Source organism: Styela clava, chromosome 12, assembly GCF_964204865.1.
Source record: "Styela clava chromosome 12, kaStyClav1.hap1.2, whole genome shotgun sequence".
Lineage (NCBI taxonomy): Eukaryota > Metazoa > Chordata > Ascidiacea > Stolidobranchia > Styelidae > Styela > Styela clava.
The window spans coordinates 9,069,332-9,094,135 of NC_135261.1; the positions used below are offsets into that span (position 1 = coordinate 9,069,332).

At 35.3% G+C, this 24,804-nt stretch overlaps 2 protein-coding genes across 3 annotated transcripts in view; one reads left to right on the forward strand and one right to left on the reverse strand.

The window, feature by feature from the left end:
• LOC120330351 (E3 SUMO-protein ligase PIAS1-like) overlaps nt 1–24,804 on the reverse strand; it is a 140,310-nt gene that overhangs the window by 103,943 nt on the left and 11,563 nt on the right. The gene's annotated exons all lie outside the window — the stretch shown is intronic.
• LOC120329523 (NAD(P) transhydrogenase, mitochondrial-like) lies at nt 2,873–22,610 on the forward strand. The gene is made up of 20 exons (XM_078118433.1): nt 2,873–3,052; nt 3,879–4,108; nt 4,753–4,914; nt 5,430–5,555; nt 6,046–6,183; nt 6,984–7,122; nt 7,576–7,709; nt 8,656–8,823; nt 9,990–10,158; nt 11,050–11,273; nt 12,180–12,374; nt 12,829–13,024; nt 13,772–14,005; nt 14,600–14,760; nt 15,646–15,825; nt 17,233–17,392; nt 17,803–17,884; nt 18,621–18,739; nt 19,628–19,743; nt 21,228–22,610. Exons 1-20 carry the CDS (start codon nt 2,926–2,928, stop codon nt 21,372–21,374), a joined length of 3,207 nt encoding a protein of 1,068 aa, XP_077974559.1. The 5' UTR covers nt 2,873–2,925; the 3' UTR covers nt 21,375–22,610.

The following is a 24,804-nucleotide window of genomic DNA, read 5'->3' on the forward strand; positions in this document are numbered from 1 at the left end:
TCTGCGAACTGACTGAGCAGTGGATTCCATGTTTTCAGTAATTTATGTGCCTGAAAGACTCCATCACAAAAAAAAACATACAACTACATATATTTCAGGTGTTCGAGACTCGATTAGAAAAAAAAATTAACTATAGGTAAGTAAAACAAATAGCGTGTTTCCCCGAAAATAAGACTGGTTCTTATTTCAATTTTCTTCCGAAAAATAGCACTACGGCTTGGTTTCGGGGGATCTCTTATTTTCTCATTCATCAAAAACAAAATTACAAAATAGAGAATCACAAGATTTTTAAATATGTAAAATATGAAAACCGATATCCATTTACTTATAAATAACACGTTTTTATTTAAAGATACTGCGAAACACCGATTATTAATCATTTAAAACGAGCAGGAGAGATTTCTTGCTATCAACTAGGTCAAAAAAATTTCGCGTTATTGACTAGGTCTTATTTTAAGGGGAAGGCTTATAATGAAATTGTTTTTAAAATACAGGCTAGGTTTTATTTTTAGGGTAGGTCTTATTTTCGGCGAAACACGGTACATAAGTTGCAAAATTACCAAATGGGTACTCCTGAAGTATGCGCACCAAGATGTCGCACAACCTGAACACTAACCTGGTACACAACCTGAGTTCAGGTTGTGCGCCATCTTGGTGCGCATACTTCAGAAGGTCCACCAAATGCAATGCAGTTTATAAGTTTGGAGTTGTGTCCAAGATAGCTGAAAATCGCCCGTTTTTCGATCTTCATCACTCAAGAAGTTATAAAGATTGTTTTGCTGTATAGTTAACACGAAGATACGCCATAAAAGCACACGGAAGCTGTTATCTTTACGAATATGGCGGCAAGCGTAAATGTAGAAGGTTTACATAAGCTTTGCCAAGCACGGGCTACCGGGCATATATTTTGTCTAGTATCGCCTCGGGGCATGAAGATGCATATACCTTGTGTTTAAGGCATTTCGAAAGGACACTGCTCTTTTCATATGCGTAAATAATAATTATCGATACCGCAAATTAGGTAAGCAGAGATGCTGCTGGTTACGTTTCCACCATTCTGTTTATAACGCTGTGGCGTTTCTGCGTCTTTTACAGCGTGGACGCACGCTTTCATATCCACCGGTTTATTTTGCCGGTCGACGTTGCATGTTTGTGCGTTCACGTACAGACGTAAACTGGTAAGGTCATTCCGAACTTTTCCGATTAGACAGAACGTCTTGGAGTTAAATTTGTAGTTTACCTTTCTTATGGTAAACCTAGATATAATTTGCATTTTTCATTGGTTTGCAGTAATTTAGTAGGTAGGCAAAGCTTGTCTGCTTGTGTGGGTGTGTGTTTTGAAATGATTTTTAGGTGGAAGAGGGATTGTTGTTAAATGCGGTAACTTTTTATGATCTGTTTTTGTACAATTGCTTCGAATGAGGCTTTGTCTGTTTGTTGGAGTAGAATTGGGCTATGTGCAAGAGCACAAGCAAACCTTCGCGGACCTATATCCTGATATCCAGTCACACAACGTTTCAATATACAGATACCGTATAGCCTAGTTTTATGAGTATCAATACCGGTATAAGTTTATTTCGACTCCATAATCCTGTGATTAGCATACAGCTGTACAGTACAGGCATAACAATCAATAAAATGATTGATAAAAACAAGTAAAGTTAAGTAAAAACTGATTATAAAATCACGAGAGAAAACAAAATCTTAGATATCGGGTAAAGTTTAAAACATACAGAATACAGGAATATATAAGGAAGGAAAGGTTTACATATTTATCCTGGGGAGAGGAAAGGCGATAAGACGGCTTATTCATATGGCGAACCACGGCCTCTCCTCCGGTTACCGGTCCAGGTCGGGTATGGCAGTATGGGGTTAGTTAGCCAGTTATTTGTTTTCGGAAGCATGGACCTGATGGTGGAAGAAGCCGTGACCGACCAGCGGTTACGAGAACCACCCTACGGCAGCAAGGAGTCCAGCAATCCTCTCGCACATGATCATCCCCGCATGGAATGCGAACCCACGAAGGGTAATCACAGATGCGGTGGCGAGCATATTCCTAACGCTTAGCACGATGCGCCACACCGCTGAGCCATAAGACTCTAAGATGGAAGGTTTTGCCTGAACGATGCACTTTTATGTTTCTATCTTTTATTTTTATATGTTTGTTTGTGTATCACAGGGAACTGACACATGTATTTCCACATGAATTAAACATTTATAGAGGTTTGCCAGTTTTCCTGATTTTCCAATGTTTTCTGGTTTTTGATGTTTTTTATGTATGTTGTGTATCCGAGAAATCAAAATAAACTGATACTTATACTATGGAATGATGATTGAATGCGGCCATGCAGCTGGCAAATGTCAGAATGCCATGTCTGCAACATGTCATTATGTAAAGGTGCAAGTTAGGCTGTGTACACAATCTGCTGATCTGTCTGTTCTGCATTCAGTAAATGCTGAAATGCAAAAACTAATAAAATCTGAAAACCTTGTTCTGGTTTATTGATTTAAAACTGCTGCACTGTACGATAAGCCATGTGATGCCCAGAATTCAGTACCGCAAATACTAAATCAATTACAGATTAATATTTACAAAATTATTCTGAGACAAAATTCTGAACCCAAGTTACCCCAGTCAGCCAGTTCACACGCATTGACTTGGAAGTACTATTTATTTAGCATTGTTTACTTTTTAATATGCAGACTCTGCTCGCCTATAAGTGCCACATGTTCCTGTCAGTGAAAAGATCGAAACATGGCTAGGCTATTCTTCATTTAGATACATGTTCTATAATTTTGTGTTCATTTAATTCCAGGGGTATATATTATCTGCTTTTTCACTAATTTATGGCCTAAGTTCTGAATTTTTTATGTTTTCCATAATGTTTAGGTGCCAGTCTGCTAGTTAATGTAATACCTACTATCATGTCGGGTTTAATAAAATTTGCTGCCAATAGAACACCACTCCAACAATCGTCCAAAGTTCTGTCAAGAAATTTGAAATATTATTGGTCGAGAAAATTCAGTGCGGCAACCCGTCATGCACAGAAGGGTAAGATATATTAGATTTTGTGCCATGGTTGTACTTGTGGTCACAATTGCAAACTATTCAGAGGGATAAAGTTTTTAAGCTTAGTATATTGCCAAGTATTTCTAGTAGGCGTAGCATAACCATATTTGCATATGTTATTCCGGTGACCGTACATTTGAACCCATGTACATTTGAACCCATGCGTATATCCACGGGTTCAATCTATATGCGGGTGCTAAAACCCATGGGTTAGGGTTAGTATGGGTTTAACTATCCGTGAAACAAAAAAAATTCCATAGGTGCAATAGCATACAGGTGCAATTGTCATGGGCTCAAATGTACGTGGGTTCAAATGTAATGGAACCGTTATTCCTGATCCCCATCACATTGTATAGCTTTCCATAGCATAGTGCCGCCCTGCAAGATAGCAATATTATTTACTTGAGAATCAGTAATCTTATTTTTTTTTTATTACAAAAGAAAACAACTAATTTTTGTAAGATTTCTACTTAGAGATCATATTTTTCTACAGTTTTATGAGTGAGTTTAAAAATATAAGAATTATTTTTCTCACTCTATAATAGATTAAATTAGTCTTTCGTAAACCTTACTTGACCTTACTTACCTTTTCTATAAATAAAAATCATTTTAATTTCATAAACACTCATTTTGCGTGGAACTTTAATATATATTAATTGTTTATCGCTATATTAAAAGTATAGAAATAACTGGTGCACGTGATGGATGGAGCAATAGACATCATAGTATAGTGTGGTGGACTGCAAACTATAGTAGCAACTAATTTCCAATATATATATATATATAAATATTTTTATTTCAATCCTAGGTAAACCATACGGAGATGTTGTTGTCGGAGTTCCTAAAGAAACTTTTATGAATGAGAAGAGAGTTGCTTTATCGCCTGCTGGTGTTCAAACCTTGATAAAAATGGGATTTGGTGTGCAAATAGAGTCTGGTGCAGGAGATACGGCTAAATTCTCCAATTCAGATTACACAAATGCAGGAGCAAAATTAACAGATAAAAAGAGTGCATTTGCATCTGATATAGTTCTCAAGGTAATTTTCTTGTTTCCTTAACTTTTATTATATTGTGATTTTTTTTCATTTCATTTTTCAAATACTATTCCTAGATATTACTCTGAAAGTATATATTTCATACAAAATATGGTGGACATTTCATATGAAATATGTAATTCATTAATTAGATATTTGACTAACTACGTCCTTTGGAATCCATTCCTACCCAAGAAATCTTTTGAATTATTCAAAGCCAGAATAAGTTTGAAACAAGGCTGTGGTTCATGGAAAATTCACATTTAACTCCCAAGCTACTAAAAACAAATTTGACTCTACTGCAAAAACATTGGCTTAAATTGTTTATAGAAATGTTTAGCCAAGTTCTATTTTTTTCAGTATACACTTTTATCACTTGAAAATATTAGAATTCTGACTCTTTAAGTCATATGGATTCAACCATACCCCCCCCCCCCCCCCTCCCTCAGTATAAGTCCTAAGTAACTATGACTCCACTTTCAATAGTGCCATGCCAAATTTTAATTTCGCCTCCAGATTCTGACTCCTGCTACACAGACCTTGACTACATATAAGTATATTGTATTAGTAATTGTTTCATTTTACGTACTTTTTTGTACATGCTTATATAGATAACGTCATAAAAATTCCATCAAAATACTGTTCAGGTTCGTGCACCTTCGGCTGAAGAAATTGCACTGTTGAAAGAAGACAGTACATTATTCAGTAATATTTATCCGGCACAAAATCCAGATTTATTGAAAAAACTCAGTGAAAAGAAGTCGACTGTATTTGCAATGGATCAAGTACCAAGAGTTACAATAGCCCAGGTTAATAACTTTTTTGTATATTTGTGCTAATAAAGGGATAATTTGAAAATTTTTTGGGGGGTAATTCAGACGTTCACTGTCTTATCATTGACTGTCTTGTGATTGACGATGATATGAGATGCTGTTTGCCGTCCACTTAGTTGGAAATTTTATTTATATGAAGGGGGTAATTGAGCTTTTGGTAATTCGATTTAGGGGCAACGATGTTATAAAGTTTTGGAACCACTGACTTATAGGGTTTTGCAGCGCTAGTGAAGGTCCTTTTAAAGCTTAGTGAAGTCAAGTACTTGTGGCCCACGTAGAACCCTTCTGTGACCCCCAACAAGGCCGAGAGCCCTGTTTCAGTAACCACGTCTTAGTCCCCCACTTCTTCGCACTGCTTGAAGAATGAGATTCAGCTCTTTTTAACTTAAATGTTTATTATTTCGTAATAATCTTTCTGCTATTGATAATGAACTAAAAAATTCTAGGGAATGTGTTATTTCTAGTTATTAAAAATTGATATTGTTTTACAGAGTTATGATGTCCTGAGTTCTATGGCAAACATTTCAGGATACAAATCAGTAATTTTGGCAGCAAATCATTTTGGACGTTTCTTCACAGGTCAAATTACGGCAGCAGGAAAAGTACCACCAGCGAAGGTCAGTCTAGGATAATTTTTTTTTTTTTCAACTGAAATATTCTGAGTCGATGAACTCCCCTGAAAAAAAAGCAGAAACTAGGTCGTCTGGAACATACTCTAGAAAGAACACAAACAGTGTTTATTGAATTTTCATTTTAAATCATTTTATCCAATTACGTTAATAATTAGGTGTGCAATTACTAAATATATTGACACAGTTGTTGAATGAATATGAAAATATGAATAGAATTCCAGCTACAAAAGAATCATACCAATAGCCATGTGTGTGCTCGGTAATTACCAATAAAAAGCTAAATTAAGGGTGAGATACCGGCCCCCATTGGGCTCTTGGGAAAGTTTGGAAAAAAAACTTGAAATTTCTTTTATCTTACGCATTAGTTACAGAGTAAAGCTTTTTTAACAACAACAACCCTATAACCCCAACAAGACAACAGCGATTTAGCAAAATATAGTAATTAGTTTTAGTAATGGATTTTTTATTTATACAGATACTTATCATTGGAGGAGGTGTCGCTGGTCTTGCTGCTGCTGGTACAGCAAAATCCATGGGGGCTATCGTCAGAGGTTTTGACACAAGAGAGGAAGCTTTGGAACAGTTTAAATCTCTCGGCGCTGAACCATTGAAAGTAAGAAACCATCGTTGTTATAGAAGTATGGTAGGATAGATATTTCGTCACCGTTTTCTCTGAAGGCAAGCAATAGTGGCACTTTATTAATAGTGGGTCTACACTCTATCGGAAGTAAGGGAGACTCATTTCTTGGCAAAGTTGGTGGTGATCACTGGATTGAACTATACAGAATTATGGCCGTGCATTATGTGTTAGTAAAAACTGATTTGGAAAGTTTAACAATGTCACCTTGAGTATGCAATTGAGTAAACTGAGCTCCCTTTCTATTATATAAGCAGTTGATCGTGGTAAATTCTTATTGCTAGTTGTTGTGTTAAAGTTGTGTTCTTGGAAAACGTCTACTTGAGAAATCATACTGAAATTTTGATAGTTGAACATGCTAGCAGGTTTTCCTAATTCTGGATCTAAATTGTGTCCCTTCTAGCACAACAGTTGATAAAATACACAGTAGTCGAGTGATTTGATTGATTGTTTTCTTTTACAACTTTCATAGATAAATTTGCCATTTTCACTTCATCACAACTTTGGCTGACCCCGGAAAAAAAATTGTACTACGGTGGGAAGTTCGAAGCAAATAGAAAATTTGAGTACATTGCAATCGTTTATATTTGATATAGTGAATTCCTGATTTCAGGGATATTTGCATGTAAAAAATTCTTCTTTTGACAATTTGACATCCAATAATCTTACTAAACACAAACTCAATTTAAATTGTCCGCCATATTTTTTTGCAGAATTTAATTAAGTCTCTCTCTCATTTCCATTTTTGTCTCATTTACCTCAAAACAATTATTCAGGTTGATTTTGAAGAGTCTGGTGAAGGTACAGGGGGTTATGCCAAAGAAATGTCGAAGGAATTTATCGAAGCTGAAATGGCTTTATTCGCTCAACAAGCCAAGGATGTGGACATTATTATAACCACTGCACTTATACCTGGTGAGATTTTGTTAGTTAGAAAACAAGTTTTGATAAGCCATCTTTTTGACTTTCCCCGCTTCCCCGGGATAAATATTAAAATTCAAACCATGAATAATTTGGTTTGTCAAAATTATTCTTTTGGTGCCTCAAGAATCCAGTGTAATTTAAATTTTGCCGCGTTTGTTTGAGAACAAGCAAGTTGATGCAAGCTCATTTGTGACTGCCTTTTTGGCAGCATATAAATGGGTGTGGGCAAAATCACCATACAGAAGGCTATATCTGCAATTTTATCTATTCATTTTATCTTTTTTGTAAATCTCGTTGTGTTTATAGATCTTGGAATTTTTTTTAATAAACTTCATCCCAACACATTCAAGTCTAACTTTTCAATCCTTAGTCCATCTTACCCTAAAAGCAGGGTTGCCTCATTAGAACCCTATTGTTCTTTCTACACAATCTTTTCTCATTTAGGCAAGCCAGCACCGAAACTAATTACAAAAGCCATGGTAGATTCAATGAAAGACGGTTCAGTCATCGTTGATTTAGCAGCAGAGGCTGGCGGAAATTGCGAATACACGAAACCTGGACAATTATTCGAACAAGGAGTAAGTTCCCATTAACGAGTTCAGTTTTGATATTATGTACCGGTATTGTTGTCAAGCATTCTCAAGTTTCACATGTCTCTTTTGTTATAGTATTCAATGCCGGTATGTCTATTGTTATAATGAATGTATTATTATTCTTTAAGATTTATGTTCTGAGTCGTCCTAAAAGACAATTTAAGGCATAGCCATTTTGCTGCAGTCCAAAAATTGGCTTATTCCTAGCCAGGAGTGGTTAACCACGAATAATTCACTATTCTAAATACATTTTAGATTTATATCATAGCCATTTAACTGCAGTTCAGAATTGGCTTATTCTCAACCAAATTTTCAGATTTGGCTCATTCCCAACCAGGGGTGGCTAAACATTATTAATTCACTATTCTGAATGCATTCCAATTTAATATCATAGCCATTTTACTGCAGTTCGGAATAGACTTATTACCAACCAGTTTGAACTCATTTCCAATTAGCATTGACTAGAAATCAAATAATTCACTATTCTGAATTACCCGTAGTATCGTAGCCATTTGACTGCAGTTCATGTTTGGCTTATTCTTGATTATTAGTTTCCAAAACCAAGTCTGAATACATTTCAAATTAATGTTCTTGAATATTTTCTAAATTGAAATATAGTAAACAAGAACATATAGAAATCAAATGGATATTCAATAAGTTTGAATTTAGAAATATGAGAAACCCAAGGTTTATCGTGATCAGATTGATTCTCTACATTTTATTGATTTCAGGATTTAAAAAGCGCTCTTTTTGGTTGTTATGTGAGACTTATGTGTTATGTAAGATTTAAACCGCTTGAAATTGAAAAGATTTTGACTTGTGTATAAATTCACATATTTACCAAATTGAATATCATGTATTAGAATATTTAATTTGTTTTCGACATCATATTTTGAGAATTTGAAAACATTTTTTGGTTTTCTTTTGACAGGGTGTAAAGATTATTGGATACACAGATTTACCAAGTCAACTTCCCACTCAGTCATCAACTCTTTTCTCCAATAACATGGTCAGACTAATCAAAGGAATGAGTCCTGATAAAGAAATATTTGACTATCAATACAAGAATGAATATGACCATGGAAATATTGATCATGTGGTAGGTATATTATTGGACAGGGAATGTACATGGGGATCGTTTTGTTGTTATGTTGTTGTTGTTAGAATTTCCTTTTTCTTTCTTGTTATGAAAAATCGCTTTTCTCAATAACTGCTGGTCCAATTACTTTGAAAATTCCAGTGGTCAAAGATTATATTTTTAGCTCGAAGGCCATTACTTTTATCTATTTAAAAAAAAATTGTGGGATCTCAAGGGGTTCGTGTTTTTTAAATGTGCAGTGACGTTTCCCAAAATTAAATATTCCACACCTTGTGGTGGTTATGCGTTCGCGATTTGGTGGCCAGATGAACTCGCAAAGATTGTGGCACTGGTAGTCTACTTTGACAGATTGCATACCTGTACTACTTTGGTTGGCGTTTGTGTCGAAATATTCGGGCACAGCTCTCTTGTATTATATCCCTCTGTAGTTTGAATTTCTGCCTATTGGCAAATCAGTAAATCACCTTTGCCTACTACGTCTTTATTAATTAATATTCAAAAATGAAACTTTTGAATTGATTCGATCCAGATATCAATCAGACACAATGGTAAGAGATAACCGTTCAAATAGGTACTACGATCAAGCATAATACGCAGAAAATATATACCAGATCACTTACATTTAGATGAGGCTTTGTCAGAATAGGTAATCCTAAAATTAGCAAATTAATTGAGAAACAAAACGAGCATACCACCATTAACAGAGCTAAATACTGGAGTACAAGACGTTAATAACTATAGCAAGAAATAATAAAGTAATCAAATAGTTATTGCCATGTAAGTGTGTCATACGTAACATACTTATAATAGGCAGTGCCAGTGTAAAGCAATCAAATTATTAAAACCATTCGACTCCCAGCAAATTGGAAAGGAACCAAGTTGAGAATAGCTGCTACTTTTACTACTCTCTATTCTGCTCCATTTCTTAGTCTCAAGTTCGGTCAGAGTGACAGCAGATTCCTTAACAGTATGATTGTTAAATATGTGGTAATCTGCTACAAAGACTCATCTTGAGTTAAACCACACTAATTTTCAAGTCGAAACTGGAATTTAGGTACCTAACGGAATTTTTACAATTTTTGTATTATCAACAAATTAAATTAATTAAGTACAAAATTAATTAATCAAATATAATACTTACTTGACCCCTATTTTTCTTTCTACAGGTGAGAGGTTCTTGCGTCGTCAACAATGGTGAAATCTCATTCCCTCCACCACCTCCTCAAACTATGCCTGAACCCCCAAAACCTCCTGCACCCAAACCAGAAGTTGCCGTTGTGGAACCACCGAGTAATTTCCAAATCACAATGAAAAATAATGCCCTCATTACATCAGGTAGGCCTATGATTATCTCAGTTCAATTTTGATAGATTACCACTGTTGGATGGATGTTTTTTTAGGTTTCGGTATATAATCGTATGTTAAATCTACGATGTTAGAAAGGAATTTTCATTGGACCGAACAGTAATCCAAAGTTAAATTGTTGGTACTCCCGAGTAGTACGTGAACCAGATTAGGGTTAGGCCGTAATTTTATTCCGATTTTCCTCATTTTTTTAGTTCAACAAGGTGTCCAAAAAGTTCCGCCCGATTTCATAGCATTACCAATTGCAAATTTGAATAATTTTTGTTGTATGATAAATGGGGACTGCAACATTCCACATCTATAACATCCAATTAGAAACAGGTTGACTATAAATCTTTTTTACAATTAAAACAAAAAATAGCATTTAAATATAAAAGACTTTATAATCGGGCGAAACTTTTTGGACACCCTGTATTATGAGTTTGGGTACTGTCTGTATCAGCCAAGTGAGTATACCTCCTACCCATAGGCTTGATGTAAAGTAGGCTTGACACAACTTGATGTAAAGTAGGCGAACAAAATTAGTTCCCTCCATTTTGGTACACATACTTCTGGAGCGCCAAATTGTCTATCTTGCAAGAAATGTGCGCAAAGCAAGGTCTCACTCACTCAGAAGTAAAGGAAACTCAACCATGAGCAAGGTTACGGTGACCACAAAAATGCTTTTGCTACTCACCTATAAAGAATTGCCTTGGTGCAGTATGTTTCTAGTAAATGCTTATTGATGTAAGGATTGAAGCTCTCACTCGGTGGCTCTCAAACTTGTGAGCCATGGGAGATTCCCAGTTGTGCCGCAGAGTTTCTACTCAATGAGAAGGCAATTACGTTTAGTCTTACTCAATTAAATCCATTCCTTTTTAGGTCTTGCTGGAATCGTCGGTTTAGGAGTTCTATCTCCCACTCCCGCTTTTACTCAAATGGTGACAACTTTTGGGGTTAGTGTGATTGTGGGTTATCACACTGTATGGGGCGTTTCTCCAGCTCTTCATTCACCACTGATGTCCGTCACTAACGCTATTTCTGGTCTGACTGCAGTGGGAGGACTTGCACTAATGGGACAAGAAGGGGTTTCTGGGACACCATATGTAAGTTGACCCGTATTGTTTATTTACTTCAGGAATGGACAATTACTTTTCTGAGTGGCCAGTTACAGATAATAGACTGGGCCGGAGCTTCAAAACTCAATATGAAAAACCATGAATAAAAATTGTTTATTTTACAACAGCTAGGTTAACATATAATAATAAGAAGCACAATGTGACAATCGGGGGGTCGTAATGACAATATTTTCAACAAAAATTTATATCCATAAAAACTATAGTCGTAAATTCAGTTGACACAAGGGGGTTAGGTGAAACACTTCGGTTGCCCACCCCTGGTTTACTTCATACTGTGAGAAAAAAGTTAGATACATTCTTGATCAAATAAAGATAAAAAATAAGAAATTATTATGTCATAATGATAAACAAACAATTTCAATTGATTTATATGCGTTCATTTGTCAGAAATACAATAAAAAAACAATTAACAATATGTATTGCTCATTAAATTCAACTTGGCTATGTCTGGATTATATTTTTCGCAGCATTATCCCTTTTTTATTTCAAATATTGGTTATACAATGTGCTCGGAACCTTGGCTTGAAGCCCTGGGACGAGACTTGATATCGTCCGAATTTTGTGTGGAAAAGTTGCCACAGTTTGCCTATCGCTGATTGATTCCTACTCCTTCCCCATCATCATACAATTCTGTGAATATTCAACAATTTGCTCGGTAAAAATTATGTACACTTAAACCTGGATTGGTAACCGGTTAATAGGCCATGGCCTGCCATCTGAATTTTGCATATACTGCCAGTAATTAACCTGTTCTCTATACTGGCCTGTACTGGTAACCTGACGAGGATACATGGGCCGCTATATTATTTCCCCATCTTATCAACTTCCTATTCTTACAGCATAAACAAAATAAGTCCTGTATCATATTTCTAGGCCCTGGCAGCAGCATCGGCTTTCATTTCTACCATCAATATTATTGGAGGTTTCATTGTGACCCAGCGTATGTTGGACATGTTCAAAAGACCAACCGATCCACCTGAATATAATTATCTTTACGGCATTGCTGGTGGTGCATACTTGGCTGCTTATGGTGCGGGATACATGCAGGGATATACAGACCTTCATCAGGTTAGTGAGAAAGTAAAACTTGGAAGTTTTACCGTGGCAATGGGTGCCTTGTTTTAATATAGAAGTTTACCTATGACTTGATTGAATTTTTCCAAATTTTTCGATGGTGTTTTTTTCAGCAAAATCCAATACGTATATGCCAATCTACACGAATATAGTTGACGAATCGTTCTTATAATATTAAATATGGCATTTAAAAATAAAAAAAAGATTCAATATTTGGAAATTTTGGAAAATATTTTTTGTTAAAATGTTCGTTCAAATACATTTGAAATTGTACATATTTGATATAGTTAGTTCTTGATTTGGAATGATTTAAAAAAATTTACTTGAGCATTTCATATTTGAAAGCCAAGCCTCAATTTTAAGGCAAATTCAGGCCTTTTTGGTATTATGCAGTTCATGCGCACGCATTCGTTTTCTGTCTAACCCTTATTCCATCTATTCATTGCAGATGATGTATTTTGCTTCTGGTCTGTGTTGCATTGGGGCGTTATCTGGGTTATCTCAACAATCTACTGCTCGTTTGGGTAATGCTCTCGGTATGATTGGTGTGTCAGGTGGTATCTTAGCTACACTTGGTCATCTAAACCCCAATAGTGCGATGCTCGGCCAAATGCTCGGAGCTATGTCTGTCGGAGGTGTTCTTGGTAAGATATCAAAAATATTTAAAATTTTCTTTGTAAAATAGTGGTAAGTTAAGTCAAGTTTATTTTTTCCAACCAGTAAAAAAAAATCACTCTAGCACAAATTTCGAGAAAATGATAACTGCACGGTCTTACTGGGGAAGGGAAGTCGCTGGGAACCAAAGCTGATTATCGAGTAACGCTCCCAAGGTTCTAATATCTAATTTATCAAATGTAAAATTTCCGAGTTTTGAAACTACTGATATTGACAGTGAGTACCGTATGAAATATCCAACTAACAAGGTTGATTAGAGACACATAATTATCGGAGATTATATTAAAGAGTCGTAATATCAACGGACGGACGAACATGGGTTAGAAATAGTTTCTAGATCTTACAAGAATTGAATGTGGGAACTGAGATATTTTTATGTATTTTATTTTTCTATACAAGCACCACTAATATGTGAAAAGTTACCCACCATGTCATACGGGGTAGAATAAATTCAGTCAAATACTATCGAAAGATTCTGGTTTTTCTAAAAAAAAATAATAGCCTCTCGCATATCAGTGTTCTCTTGTTCAGAGTGATAACCATGAAAACATAGAAAATATCATAATTACTTAAATTCTGTATGATGAATACTCGATTTAGAAAAAATTTCAAAGTTGGAAATTTGCGTTTTATAGGATGTTCAAGTCCTTCGATAACACTACGAAGGTTTCTATTTAATCCAAAAATTCCCAATTTGTCCATTACCATATCTCCAGGTGCAACTGTCGCGAAGAAGATTCAAATCACTGATTTGCCACAGCTAGTTGCAGCATTCCACAGTCTCGTAGGCCTTGCTGCCGTCATGACATGCATCGCTGAGTTTATGATCGAGCAACCACATCTTGCTGACAATCCAATGGCAAATATGATCAAAGTTGTTGCATACTTAGGAACCTACATTGGAGGTGTGACATTCAGCGGATCCCTGATCGCTTATGGAAAACTACAAGGTCGGGAAAATTCTTCATTTTATATTAACTGATTTTGTTTGGATCGCTTTTGAAGTTTGTATCGGTGCAAGATGGAAGTGTTTCCAGAAAGCTGTTAATTTCATATATTCCTCATATTTTTTTGGCTTCTTCGGCCCCCATTGTTTCACCCCAAATTTTGCTGATTTGGCAAAAAATTGTGTTGCGATATGCAGTTTCACTGTTTGAATAATATGATCAAGTTTTTGTACATCGCTTTTATGAGACATGTACAATCGAAGAAATTTTACATTCGACTACAAATTCCAAACCATTTAAAAAAAAAACTCAGACGCCTAATTCCGGATTGACAAAAATTTTTAGTCAGATTCCAGATTGGGGTAAATTTTGACTTTTAACTTCATCTCCAAACTCCGAAAACCAAACTATAATATTGGTTGCTGCCGTATGCAAGCCTTATGCATTTGTTTGGTACTCAGTCTATTTAATGCTTTTGGAGTTTCTGTCGAAAATTTTGACTTGTTTATCACTACTATGAATCTGAAATTCCGAAACCGACTCTGAGGATTCCCTATCCCAGACTATATTTTTTTTAAAAAAAAATTATTTTTTAAGGTCTTCTGGATTCCGCTGCTCTTCTTTTGCCTGGTAGAAATCTCATAAACATCGGACTTCTTGCTGGTAGTTTTCTGCCTATCATACCATACATGATGGATCCATCTATGACCACTGGTTTAATGGCTCTCGGCACCACTGCAACGCTTTCCACTGTTATGGTAAGATCAAAAATAGTATTTTGGACCCTAATATTAATGGAGGGCAGAAATGCTATCTAGACTCGAAATGAGTACATCTCAGGTCACTATTTATCAAACACTTGAAGTTACTCGAGATGCCATCCTACTCAACTGTTAGTTAAACATTCAACTTTGGACTTAAGACTTGAATGACCCTTGACTTGATCTGGCATCTCTGGGGTCAGAGGTCACTCAAAAACAGCAAAAATTAGAAATTATGACTCGGACTCTAGCTCCCAACTCTGAGAAAACTAAATTTTGACCATGAAAACTTTGGCGTATGCAGGTGTTTTTGAACATCTATCTACTCAGTCAACTCTCAGTATGCATTTTAGTTTCTGTTAGAAATTTTTACCTTAATTTCCACCAGTAGACGTTTGGAATTCTGAATTGTGATGTGGAAGTTTGGAAATACGACCCCCAAATCATGGAGTAAAATAAATGAATAGATTCTAAACAGAATTATTATAGTTAACATGAAAGTGATGCTCAAATATATGGACACAAAGTCTTAACTGCCGTAGTATGAGTATGTAATCTGTCGCAGTAGAATACCATTGCCAGCGTCACGATATCATAAAAAAAGAAAACATGTTTCCATAATTAAAAAACTATTCAGCGCATTTCAGAGGAAAGATCATTGAAAACAAATAAAAGTAATAGCCTTCTAATGAAGAATACAATCTTTAACCACTGAAAATTTCGAAAGTGAAAAAAGCGATTTTTTCCTGTCCGCTAAGAAGATCAACAACAACATATTGATAAAATGATACATAGGTCCACTTTGTGTCCAATAATTACCATTTACCCAGTGAAATTATACATACTATATCTGTGTTTTATTATTGTATTCTTATACATCAGGGTGTAACGCTGACAATGGCTATTGGTGGTGCAGACATGCCTGTGGTTATCACAGTGCTTAACAGTTATTCAGGATGGGCTCTGTGTGCAGAAGGATTCTTACTCGACAATAACTTGTTAACAATCGTCGGAGCTCTCATTGGATCTTCTGGAGCAATTCTATCATACATTATGTGTGTGGTGAGTTGATTTCTATTTGCTAAGTTATAGAATTATGTCTTGTACTCGTTATGAGGCTGATGTGTCCATTCCTCCATCACTTTTCAGTCACTGAATTTCTCTCACTTTGAATGTATTTTTGTGAGTTAGCATGACCAAACTGTTTTTAACCTTTGAAATCAACATTTGGCCTTAACCTGATTCAGACGCCCAATCGAGCCCAATTTTGAATACATTTTTATTAATGTCATACGACCCCCAAAATTTACCCAATATACAATAATTATATACCATTGGAAAGGTCTTTTAGAGTACTATACGCTAGATGTCACTGGAGGACCGTAAACTAAAACACCTCTTTCAAGAGGTCTCTCGTAACGTCAAAAAATAACAAAAATATTTACACTCTCTCATTCTATCTTCTGTTGGACGTGTATAGCTATTGAAAAGCGCAAATGTGACTATACAGTTGACTGCACATTGGTTTTCTCTTTCATATGATACTAAACGCTTTTCGTTAGCTCGTGTCGTTGAAGCGTTTTGAAAATTTTCCGTTTGAGAAGTCACCACATCGAATCAGGCCAGGCTAGGCTTGATAGATCGATCGGTTGTTTGTTTGTGCTTTATCGCGTTGAAAGCTTTTGTGAGTCATAATAAAACATTTATTATGAATCATAAAAGCTTATAATCGTGAGACAAGGAGAATTTGCGAGATAAAACGCCTATGTGAACTAACTTTTTTTCGGTGAGGCAGCTGCGATCAAACGACTCGATATTTTTATACCTTCCTGACGTTGTGAGATGTCCACTCTCCTATGTTATGTAGCATATAAAAGGACCTTCAAAATAAGACCTTATCATACTAGCTTTTGTTATTGGTTAGCGCGCAACGCCAAGGTTTATTGAATTATTTTCTTGCTGTGCGACGTTTTTCTATCGCAGCGGGAAGTACACTCGTGAAATGTAAGCGATATTTTATTACTTCCAAATGTCATATAACGTTCATTCTTATATTGCTGGGTAGGAAATGAGCTATTCTTCCAAACAAGACCATAACAAACATTCCAGACCTCATGGTTTACACACAGCGTCTGAAATTGCGCTAATGCACCCTGTCGCTCAGAACAGGTTAAAATAGAGCAAATGCCATTAAAATAACAGATAATTTTAAAAGATTAGTCTATATCGCTGTAAAGAAATATACAACTCCAGTATTTATTTCAAATCAATGTAGTTGCCTCAAATGTTACCTCAAGTCCTTTATCGGGGCCCTCGGAGAACTACAACAGGGCCCCCTAGGGGTTCGAGTGTCCAGTTTGAAAAACCCTGGTTCAATGCGCGGCCATATGGCTAATATTAGCAAAGTGTTACCCACCTGACTGTCAATTTGTTTTCCAAAATTTTTATTCTACTCGATACTTATTTCAGGCTATGAATAGATCACTGGCTAATGTTATCCTTGGAGGATATGGAACATCAAGTACAGGAAAAGGTAAACCAATGGAAATTACCGGAACACACACAGAAGTAACTCCTGATGACACTGTTCAATTAATCAGAGACGCCCAGAATATTATTATCGTGCCAGGTGAATGTGGAAGAATTTTTTTCTAACCAAGATCACATGCACTTACTTAGAAGTAAAGGAGTCTTTTCTCAGAGCTAATTAATGGACGACTGCTAAAATGACAAGATCTGTTGAATCACTTTTGTTGACTAATTTGAAACAGTTTCTTAAGCAGCAAAAAAGCAAATTATATTATACAAATTTTACCAAGCTTTGTCTTGAGCATTAAATGAATACAGATTCTCAATTTTCTCAAAGGCTATACTTTAGCACCTCATTGTCCAGTTGATCATGATAAAATAATAGAAGCTAAAATCATGCAGACAGAATTCATTCGAATTGTGAATAAACACATTTTTTATATTTATTTTTTCTTTGTATTTATTTTGTTTGCAAACTAGTCAATTTTATATTTTTCAACTTTAACTCAGGGTATGGATTGTGTGTTGCAAAAGCGCAATATCCAGTTGCAGATATGGTTGCAAAGTTGACGGAAGCTGGAAAGAACGTCAGGTAGACTTCATGTTTTCACCTAAAGCCATATTTAATATTATTTAAACTTTGAGCCATTTTAATAAATGACTCCAATTACTCTACTCTGGATGGACTAAAACTCTCACCCTGGATACCAAGTCCGGGTTAAAGTAAGTTTTGACTCTGACATAAGCTTGATCTCTCAAGAAATTCCAATTTTGGTAACAAAGCCTATTTTTTTTTGGCTGTTGAGAATGTTCATTGTTATAAATTGATGTTTTATTGAGCCCAAGCAATACCTTAACACAGTGGTTCTTAAACTTCTTGGTATTGCGACGCCCCCCAAAGTTTCATTTAAATTATGCCTGAAAAGAACTGATGTGGTGTCAATATTGGATCGTTCGAATCAACGCGTAGCAAAGTGCTGAACGTCGCTCAACATTGCTTGATATGCCCATGTTTATAAATAGATTAGAAATGAATGATATGCATGACTCGAGAACTACGGCCTTAACATAAACAATTTAGTTGTAAATTTGTCACCACAAATAACAGAATATAAAGTCAGACATAAGACACATGTTGTCTCTCGTATATCAAAGGACTGAATGACCTCTGGAGACCAGCATGGCAGTATTTATACCAGAGAAGCAATTCTTCAGTGGTTTTACCCATCATGGTGTGCTTCACAGTTCTGATATTGACGTTGAAGTATGAGGGTTATACTCTCCACTTGTACATATATTTTTAATAAAATTTTATTTTTCCTTCAAAGGTTTGGAATTCACCCAGTAGCAGGCAGAATGCCAGGTCAATTAAACGTATTGCTTGCCGAAGCTGGAGTTCCTTATGATGTTGTTTTGGAAATGGAGGAAATTAATGACGATTTCCCAGGTATGTTTTCCTGATTTTATTGTCACTGCTGTCAAAAATGAATCTAATAATTGAATATATTAAAATGAACTGTGAATCGGTCTCGCTTTAATCTTGCATCAATTTGTATTTACTAACGTACAATTCTAACGTAAGTATAAGACTATAATGATCGCTCTTGACACTTTTGTGGTCGGCCGTAACTTCAGATATCTGAGATTAATTTTCTTCATTTCTGAGCGAGTGCACGCGACTTTGCTTTGAGCAAATTTACCTGAAAAAACGTAAATTCACAAATTTCACTTAACTTATACAGTGTAAAAACAAAAAATCAATCAGAGCGATGTTTATCTCCATTTTTCAGCATTATTTAATTTGTTTTCTACAATTTTTATGGATTTCTCTGAACAGGACCCGGTTTAGAATATATTTGACATTTCTAATTCAAATATATCACTTCAGAATGTATTTGGTATAGTAAAGTTTTGTTTTTGACCATTGGTATTAGTTGGGAATAGGGATATATGGTCGTCCTAATCATCATTTGAATGGCCTGCAACCACTCAAGGCATGTATAGCCGCGTAAATATGGTGGAAGACTTATTATTTAAATGATTACATTTGTCTATAGCCTATTACCAAAGTCAAGGAAACCAGTTTTAGCCAGTCATTCCTGGAATTACATGAATTAGTTTTCGTAGGACTCATTTTTCTGACACATAAATTAGAACGGCAAATATTTGCTCGGTAGCTTTAGATATTTTAACGAGTCCGCGGTGCTTGGAAATTTTTTACCAGTCTCTTTTTCACTTTGGGTTGGAAGTTGACTTCCTTTAATTTAAAAAAAATTTATTGAATGGAAAATCTGACTATGCTATATTTTCTCAAAAATCATTTTTCTCATTTCAGACACCGATCTTGTTCTTGTTGTTGGAGCAAATGACACAGTCAATTCAGCAGCTCAAGAAGATCCAAATTCTATTATTGCTGGAATGCCTGTACTTGAAGTATGGAAGTCTAAACAGGTAGTTTTTTGTGACACATACCTTGAATTCAATAGTTTCGTGACACATATCCTAAATTTCTTCTAGAATGTTCAAAAATGAATAAAAATATATATTGCCTGGGGAAATTCCATATTCTGAATTCTTGATTTTGGGAATTATTTTGAATACATTTATTTGGAAACTTTTCTTATTGAGAACTAAGGTTTTATCATTAAGGTAGGTCAGGGTACGGCAACCTACGGCCCGCATCGCTTCACTGGATTATAGTAACAAAACAGCTTTCCCAACGATTATATTCTTTACTTACGTAACAGAATTCATTGTGAGACACGTGTAAACTAAATTATATTATCACCTAACAAGTATATAATTCTCAAGTGGCGTAGAATATATTTAAATGGAATTTTTTGAGATGCAATGCAATGAGGGAAGAAATCTAAATTCTATTCGAGAAATGTATCACTGCTTGATTTTTATAAAATGTATCTTCTTGAAGAAAAACTCTATTCAAATTCTTGTCTTCATTCAGTTGCCCATTTAAAAAATGTTTGTCGTTCAGTGTTGTCGAAGACGTATCAATCGTGATGCAACAAAAAGTGTCACATTTAATGTCATTTGTAATATTTCTCTAAGTTGAGTTCACGATTTGTCGCAGTCTTCGCGTGCTGGTGAAAATTTCAACTTCTGATCTGTGTGAAAAAAATTGTGATTCATCGGTCATCCATTCGGTTTTTAACTTTCTAAAATAATGTGCGGCCCATCAAGCTTTGCAACCCTTAATTTTGGCCAGCGAGCGACAAAATGTTACCGACTTCTGGTCTAGGTGATTGTAATGTATGTGTCATGTGAATTGTTATTCAAAATTAAAATTGAAAATTTGTCAGTTGTTGTTGTTGACAATGTTTCAACTATTTAACGAGAATATCGGTTGGAAACCGAAGACTTATCGATCGATAGTTAGGGGATCCCCCAAAACAGAAACTGCAGTTTCGATTCATCCGCTCTTGTAACTTGCGCACTGCGCATCGCACACACACACTCGGCGGGTTTCAAAATTCTCTCGCTTTACAAAAATCTAGATCACTATATCAATAATTGATTGATAACTCGCTAATTATACGACATAATTCGCCCAAAATCAATAGGTTTCTGGTCCGAGATAAGATGAATGCACATGCAAAATTTGGAGCAGATTCAACCTCGCTTTCGTGAGATATCGCGTGCATCTAACAGACACACAGACATACAGACAAATACCTATCAATATACTTACCGATCTTAAGATCGATAAGTAATCAATATTCAATTGTACGTCAACGAATATTGGGTAGGCTTGAGTTGGACTCGAGTCACCGATTATCAGAGTTTTTGTGACTCTGAACTTGCGTCCAACTGAAATGACTCAGACTCGACTTGAGGGGCGGATAACTTACAAATTGACTCGTGACTCAGGGTTTTGTAACTTTCACCTAACACTTACCAATCACTTTCCATCTTTAAAGGTTATTGTCATGAAGAGAACTCTTGGTGTTGGTTATGCAGCTGTTGACAACCCAATCTTTTACAAAGAAAACACATCCATGCTTCTCGGAGACGCGAAAAAGACGATGGACTTGTTGCAAGCATCTATCAGTGAATCGGCTGTCTGAACTGATATAAGTAATAAAGTAAAATGACACACATTCTTTTATCTCTTTTCTCTCTTTTAGGACCATATTTTACAAACCTATTTATTTCTCTGGCTTGAATGAAATGTTTGAATGCTATTCTTAAAATCATGATGAATTTCAACTTTGGTACCAAACAAATTGTGCCTAATTTATCCCTTTATCATGGTTAGTATAATATGATAAGATGTTATCCAGAGATGATATGTACAAAACAAAGTAGGCATATTTGAATTCATATCTTAATTTTGTCTTCATCAGTGTTTTGCCAAACTTGACTCTAGGTTGCCAGCCATTTTTCTCTCCGTAATATCGCATATCAATGAATTTTTTACCTGAATTTTTTCCCGTTATTGAGGTTTGTAGCGTGTGTCAATGCCCAGAAATGAATCTCTTCTTGTGTCGTTTTAGATTATAAATGTATTTTTCGAAACAATTTTATCATGAAAGAATGTGTATTTTATCACCATTGAATCATGTAAAGTTTGTCCGAAATAGATGACATTTCCATGTTTTATTAACTTCTATACATCAGATAAAACAAGCATTCAGGTCTTTGATCACTTTTCTATCTTGGGTGTGTTTTCGGTTCATACACAGTCGCCATCATACAGAATGAATACTCAGTTTGCTCAGTATGAGCTAAAACAACCAGTTGTGATAATTATAATTTGTGAATCCTTGAGAGTACTTTCAAAATTTGTCGAACTTGAATTATTCAAACCACTTGGTATTACTAATAGTTGCTTCTCTTCTAAATGACTCGTTATTAAATTGAGAAGTTTATTTTTCAAATTTGGGAATATTTTTTATATAACGAAGGTATAGTATGGTTCAGGGGTGTAGCTTCCGACTCTCGACCAACCCCAACCCAATTTTCATTTTAGACCCTCAAGACTAGTCCCCCCTTGGTAAAATTCCTGGCTACACCCCCTGGTATGGTTCGAACCAGTCCTAGAATCGTTTCTTCAAGATCTGACAAATATTTCCTGATTTGAGGCATTAAGTGCTTGTATGTAAATGTCCTCCGTGCCTTTTTCCTTTTGAACTTATCTGTGTTTCTCAATTGATCAAAGATGTAATTATTGAGATCCAGGAGTGTAAATCTATGAATTCTTCTTATTTCAAAGGTTATCTGGGTGTTTGTTTTTGTCATGAAAAAGTGTGAACATATAATATGGAGTTAGTAGTGAATCTGAAATAAATTATTTTCAAGAATCTGTTTATTTTTTTTTTTGTCGGTCTGAGTCGAAGGAGATAATTTGTTTATTAATAGATTTCAGTAAATTAGTACTTCCGTTAGTACATTTTGTTATCTTTTATCAACATTTGAAAGTATACAAAATCAGACTTCTGATTCCGGGATGTGCAAAGCAAAGGATTTTCATTTAACACGGTTCATGGTTTTCTCGACATGTGAGGATGGGAATGAAAATGGAGATTTGTCTTTTTCGTTGGTGAACAAATTTTTGACAAAACAGGTATACAATATGATAGTTGTGGTGAGATGCTAGTTAAAATATTTAAGGACTGATGCGTTTCAACAGTCATGAGGTACTGCTAGAAAGCGCCAGTAATTAAACGTTTAAGCAGCATTTCACCGTAACTCCGATTAGGCTGAAAAGCGCCAGTCATTCAACGTTCAAATAGCATACTGTTAGTCGTAAACGTTTAAATAGCATTTCACCATAACTTCTATACTGTTAAAAAGCATCAGTCGTTTAAATTACATTTCACCGTATATCCAATGCTGTAAAGAAGCATCAGTCGCTGCACCGTAACTTGAATATTGTTTAAAAGTGTCGGTCTTCAAACGTTTAAATGCATTTTATCGTGGTTTCACATTGTGAAAACGCATCAGTCGTTGAACACTTTCAATACTGTTAAAAGTCGCCAGTCAACGTTTCACTGAAGGTATTAGTTTTGGTTACAACGCGGGAATAACTCAATTTAATCTTGCTCTGTTAGACTGACGGAATTGCAGGCGTATAATAATAATGCAAAGATGCTGTAGCCAGGGCTGAACTAACCATAGCAAAATAAACACGTGCTTAGGACAGAAAAGCAAAGGGGGCACCACAGAAGTTTATTTCAGTATTTTTGCGCAGTTTATGAAAGACAATATTAGCACAGAAAACTTGAAAGATGTAGAACACACATGTGTACTTGAGCAGTCCTGACCTAACTCACACATCCCTGCTTCAAGTGAGAGTGCTTTTAGTTTTTCTTTTAATGTTATGACCAAGAACTGAAGAAGTTAGCATGTTTATACACTTCCTCAGATGGTGCACTTGCATTGCTAAATTTAGTCCATTGAGCTGAGTAAGGACTTGAGCATTTGTTGATTTTAAATTCATTCTGGAATTCAAATATATATGGGAGTATTGATTGATTTGAGAATTATTTTCGAATTCTGCACTTGGCAGTTAAGTTAGGTGATGGTAGTCTTGTAGATAAGCAGTCATTTTGGATTTGTGCCAAGGTGTTAAATATAGAATACCCAGCCTAATTTGACTTAGTATTGATTTAATGACTTGGAATGGATACCTGATATTCTTGGTTACAGAGAATTTGAACCTAATATTATGCGTTTATATAGAATATGCAGAATGTTATCATTCACTGGGGAAATCACTGAGGCTTTATGTGTTCTCTTCCATGTTTTCAAAGTTCGGACCTAAAATAGTGAAGCAAATTTTAAAAAAAGTAGAAATTGACAATTGGGAAAATGTTTGAGAGAATTCATCGAATAAACGATAAATGAGAATAGAGAAAAATTGGTCACCTTTATTTACGTTTCTAGAAAAAAACACTATATATATTACTGCTTTTTGATATCTGTCCCGATTTATAACATCCCGTGCAAAGTAGTTGATACTTGCACCACAAATATAATCACGTTAAATGCGCTATTCAGTCATGCTTATTTCAATGTATTGTAGCTGAATAAATAGGCAACGACTTTGATCAGTTTGTTCCGTTGAGACAAGATCTTAATTTGGGCGTATTTCAGTATCTAAAAATTAAATCGCTGCGACTTTTTGATGAGAATTTTGAATTTCAGATAAAATGTAACTAAACTGTAAAACCATTTGTTGTGATGTCAATTTAATTCATATCAGAAATGAGGATTGTTAAGCTTTGCGGTCAAGGGTAAATGGAACCTGATAATCAGTGACGCTTTATTGTATAAAAATGAATTTCATTAATTTGTACGGCGTGTCCCAGACCGTAATTAAATATAACTGTAAAATTTTGACAGGTACAATTTTTCATGATGCAATTTGGTGTTAAATTCATCAAAATAAGAAACAAACTTTTATTTATGTTGAGCGTTCAGTGAAATTTTGACATCTCATTAAATTTGAATTAGAACTAGTAAAAAACCCGAACCTAATATATTATATTACTG

Coding starts and splice junctions, on each gene's coding strand:
- LOC120329523 (XM_078118433.1), top strand. CDS start 2,926: ATGTCGGGTTTAATAAAATTTGCTGCCAATAGAACACCACTCCAACAA. Junction 7,710..8,655: donor GACAATTATTCGAACAAGGA/GTAAGTTCCCAT, acceptor TTCTTTTGACAG/GGTGTAAAGATTATTGGATA. Junction 15,826..17,232: donor TATCATACATTATGTGTGTG/GTGAGTTGATTT, acceptor TACTTATTTCAG/GCTATGAATAGATCACTGGC.